Consider the following 4,313-nt stretch of genomic DNA (forward strand, 5'->3'; position numbering starts at 1 on the left):
CTCTACCCTCAGTTAGATCCTCTATACACTTCCATACAGACCATACAGTAGGTTTGACTCGCTTTGTCAGTATGTGGAGACAGGCAGCTAGAGTAACAGTTTGTCTAAAATTACCTTTCCTTAGGGTCTACAAGTGGCCAAGAAGCGACCGAGGGCCCCATAGCTGGCCAAGAAGTGACCGAGGACCCCGCAGCTCGCCAAGAAGTGACCGAAGGCCCCACAGCTGGCCAAGAAGGGACCGAGGGCCCCACAGCTGGCCAAGAAGCAACCGAGGGCCCCACAGCTGCTCAAGAAGGGACCGAGGGCCCCACAGCTGACCAAGAAGGGACCGAGGGCCCCACAGCTGACCAAGAAGCGACCGAGGGCCCCATGGCTGGCCAAGAAGCGACCGAGGGCCCCACAGCTGGCCAAGAAGCGGCCGAGGGCCCCTCAGCTCGCCATGAAGTGACCGAGGGCTCCACAGCTGGCCAAGAAGTGACCGAGGGCCTCACAGCTGGCCAAGAAGTAACCGAGCGCCCCACAGCTGGCCAAGAAGCGGCCGAGGGCTCCACACCTGGCCAAGAAGCGGTCGAGGGCCCCACAACTGGCCAAGAAGCAGCCGAGGGCTCCACACCTGGCCAAGAAGCGATCGAGGGCCCCACAACTGGCCAAGAAGCGGCCGAGGGCCCCACAGCTGGCCAAGAAGCGGCCGAGGGCTCCACACCTGGCCAAGAAGCGGTCGAGGGCCCCACAACTGGCCAAGAAGCAGCCGAGGGCTCCACACCTGGCCAAGAAGCGATCGAGGGCCCCACAACTGGCCAAGAAGCGGCCGAGGGCCCCACAACTGGCCTTGAGCTGCCACACGAGCCGACCGTAGAAACGACACGCGGTCAGGGATCGTTCGGAAACCCAGCAGGTACGAAGACCAATGACGTGTTTGCAAAGTCGCTGTCGCAAAACAACCAAACAAATTAAACAAACCCTGTAATGAAATCTTTTGATGAGTGTATTTACTGTATATGGAATTTGTCAGCATTTTCGCGTGCAAACATTGGAGTTTGGATCACTTCCTCACCTTCGCCTTTTCAGCTATATACTCTATACATCTAAATTTATGTATACTTCTTTTCCAGTTGGAGAGTTCCATGCTGGGAGCCATGGGGCCCAGAACCAGGCCGTGGTTTGGATGACAGCCGCTGCGCTCGGCGGGCAGATTCTCTATCGCCTGGCTTTCTAGTCCAGTCATGGTCTCAGTAATGTGACACAGAATCACGGTTTAATTGTTATAAAGTACCAAAGGCTCACATTGTAGGATTTGGGTGAGAAATTACAATACTTTTTAAAGACCAAAATGTGGCTTAATGTTTCCATTTTGTTTGTCATCTTATTACAACTGAAATGTTAACTGCTGAGAAACCAGTACATTATTAATTGAACTATGTATCGATACCCCGGGCCAAAACAAAGCAGATATGTGAATACAACCCGAGTTTTCAACATAACGGCATTACATGTGTACCGTGTGGACCTTACTATCCTATATGGCCTCCTTCGGTCAATATTGACTATGGTAAAACACCACTAGATGACGTAAAAGAACAGAAAGTTTCCAATTACTTTGTAAAAGATAACCAAGACGAGGGCATTTTTACCCTTCCGATCCTACCATGTGGGCCTTTAAGAAACCGCATGAAACATTTACCAACATAATCATGATCTTTGGAAGTTGTATGGAAACAGATTAATTAACCAAGGAGTTTTGTAATGTTGTACAGTAGAAGCCAGTTAATTGCACAACGGATAATCGCACACTTCTGTTAATTGCACGAAATCCCAAAATCCCTTAGTGGAGCGGTCCAGCTTAATTACTTCGCTTTGTTGCACCATTCGGATAATTGCACGAAATGCACTGGCAAATGGGGTGTGCAATTAAGCGGCTTCTACTATATAATAATAATCTTTATTGCAAGTTCATGCCCGACGGCTAATTGCAGACAAAGTAAAGTAGTGGTATACATAAAATAAATTGTATACTTTACAGAGAAGGAAAATGGGAACTACAGATAAAACAAAAAAGAAATAACGTCTAATCTAAATATATTTCTACTTAAACTACTAGTATTTGATGGGTTTGACTTCTTTTCCGTATGCAGTGGGAGATGACTTGTCCAACATTTTCATATAAAAAGGGGTTGGACGACTTAAGCAAGAAGATTGTTTTTTGTTGGTCGGTAAGGTGAGAAAAGCCTGGGAAAGATTTGTAGATTTTAAGGAAAAGTTTGTTTCTTTTGGAATTGTAATGTGAACATTGACATATAAAATGTAGTTCATCTTCCACTGCTTTCCCTGAACAGTATTTACATGTTCTCTCGTCAACGGACAGCTTTTTGTACCTGCCCCTCTCTATTTGAAATGAATGAGCACTTGTCCTCATTTTACATAAAGCGGATCTCAAAATCTGTGTGGTACAGGTAACTCTCCATACTGTACTCAGATGTAAGTTTTTTATATAATCTTAATTTACCAGTATTAACAGATAATTGATGAAGAGATCTTTAAATCTGTCCACAACAGAACTTTAAGAAATAATGCCAGCTACACCAGTTTCAAATGTAGGACGTCCCGGTTGAGTAACAGCACTCTCCCCTATTGCGTCAGACTCCTCAATGAAAACTTGTAGTGTTTTTTAAAGGAATCGGACATGTCAGTATAGCGTATTTGATATGTTGTATATATATATATAGTGTATATATACGTATATGTGAAATTTGTGATCATTGTACAAAATTGCAATTCAGCCGTTAGGCTGCAACAGTTTTTTAATCCAATAAACCATTTCTCTCTCTCTCTCTCTAAATTTACATGTCTGTTAGCCTTTTCCTTAGCGATACACAAACATGCTTACTATCAACATCTACATTGTTACTGTGCCAGATGAATGAATTACCGCTACTATCTAGTATTTCTTTTACATGGTATAATCAGTTTTCTTGATATTATTCATCATATCATTTTGTTGGGACAATAGAGCGTCTGCTTGTAAGGGATGTGTGTATACATGTGTCCAGTTGTCTTAACCGCAACCAATACTTAAGTATCCTAACTGAAACATCAACATCTAATGGAAATATTCCGAGTTCAACTTTGCATGCCATGTTGCTGACGTTTCTATCAACTCCTAGAATACTTTTGCAAAAACGGTTGTGAAGCACTTCAACTGGAGAATTATCCTGCAAGTGGTCTTTACCCCAAATTTCGCTACCATATAGCATGATAGGCTTAATACATGTATCAAAAATTTGCAATAGATTCTTTATAGATATTGGAGAACGGATGAGGGATCTTATACAGAACACAGCTTTACGTGCTTTAAGAGAAAGTTCTTTTTTGGCTAAGGAAAAGTTGCCTGAAGCGGACAAGAACAGACCTAGGTAACAATATGATGTGCTGGTTTCTGTTTGCCTTGAACCGAACAAGAAATTCTCATTTTTTTAATTTACTTATAGTTTCCACCTGGTGCAAAAAATACTTCGTCTGTCTAATGCTAATTGTAACCCTTTCTCTCTATAAAAATGACAACGTCGTCTGCATAAAGTAGACAAAGATACAAGTAAGTTGTGTAGGGTAGGTGGGGAACATTCTGGGGTGCCTAATTCCTTAACTGAGTCGTTGATAAATAAATTGAAAAGTGTGGGGATGACATTGCAACCCTGCTTTACACCTCTATAAGTTATAGAAGGTGGAGTGAGACCTGATTATGTTTCTATGCAAGTCTGGGGATTCGAGTACATTGATTTAATTAGGCAGGAAAATTTTCCACCAATTCCTGAGTCAAGTCAGACTATATCTTAGTCCTTCGTGCCACACTGAATCAAAGGCCTTTTTAAAATCGATAAAGCAGGCATAAAGTTTTCTGTTACTATTGATATATTTTGATAGTAATGAGTCGATTACAAAAATATTGTAGCGTGTTCCGAAGTTTTTCCTGAATCCTGCTTGGTTTGGGAGATAATTGTGTGTTCATCTAGGAAGTTGGTTAGCCGAGTGTTGAGGACTGATTCGCGGTTTTCGCGTTAGCCATTTCACCGCGAATTTAAAACCACCGCGAACATTTTTCCATGGCATTAAGATACTACAGTGCATGGTGCTACCGCGAAATTTAAACCACCGCGAAAAGTGATTTTTCCCACTACCGCGAAATCAAATCCCCGCAAACTTATAATGGTTTATTTGTCAACTTGTCAACTTGTCCATATATGTTATACATCTTGCAGCCTCACGGCTGAATTGGTGTAATAACATTACATTCGGAGTTCGATAAAGAAGGTAAACTT

General features: G+C 42.8%; 1 protein-coding gene across 1 annotated transcript in view; it reads left to right on the forward strand.

The window, feature by feature from the left end:
* LOC118405505 (low-density lipoprotein receptor-related protein 2-like) overlaps window positions 1-609 on the forward strand; it is a gene marked incomplete at its 3' end in the record, with an annotated part of 1,930 nt that extends 1,321 nt beyond the window's left edge. The window contains exon 2 of the mRNA XM_035805007.1: window positions 125-609. Coding sequence (XP_035660900.1) covers window positions 125-609 — 485 coding nt within the window. The remainder of the gene's footprint in view (window positions 1-124) is intronic.
* Window positions 610-4,313: the final 3,704 nt, after the last annotated feature.

This window comes from Branchiostoma floridae, chromosome 18, assembly GCF_000003815.2.
Source record: "Branchiostoma floridae strain S238N-H82 chromosome 18, Bfl_VNyyK, whole genome shotgun sequence".
Taxonomy (NCBI): Eukaryota; Metazoa; Chordata; class Leptocardii; order Amphioxiformes; family Branchiostomatidae; genus Branchiostoma; species Branchiostoma floridae.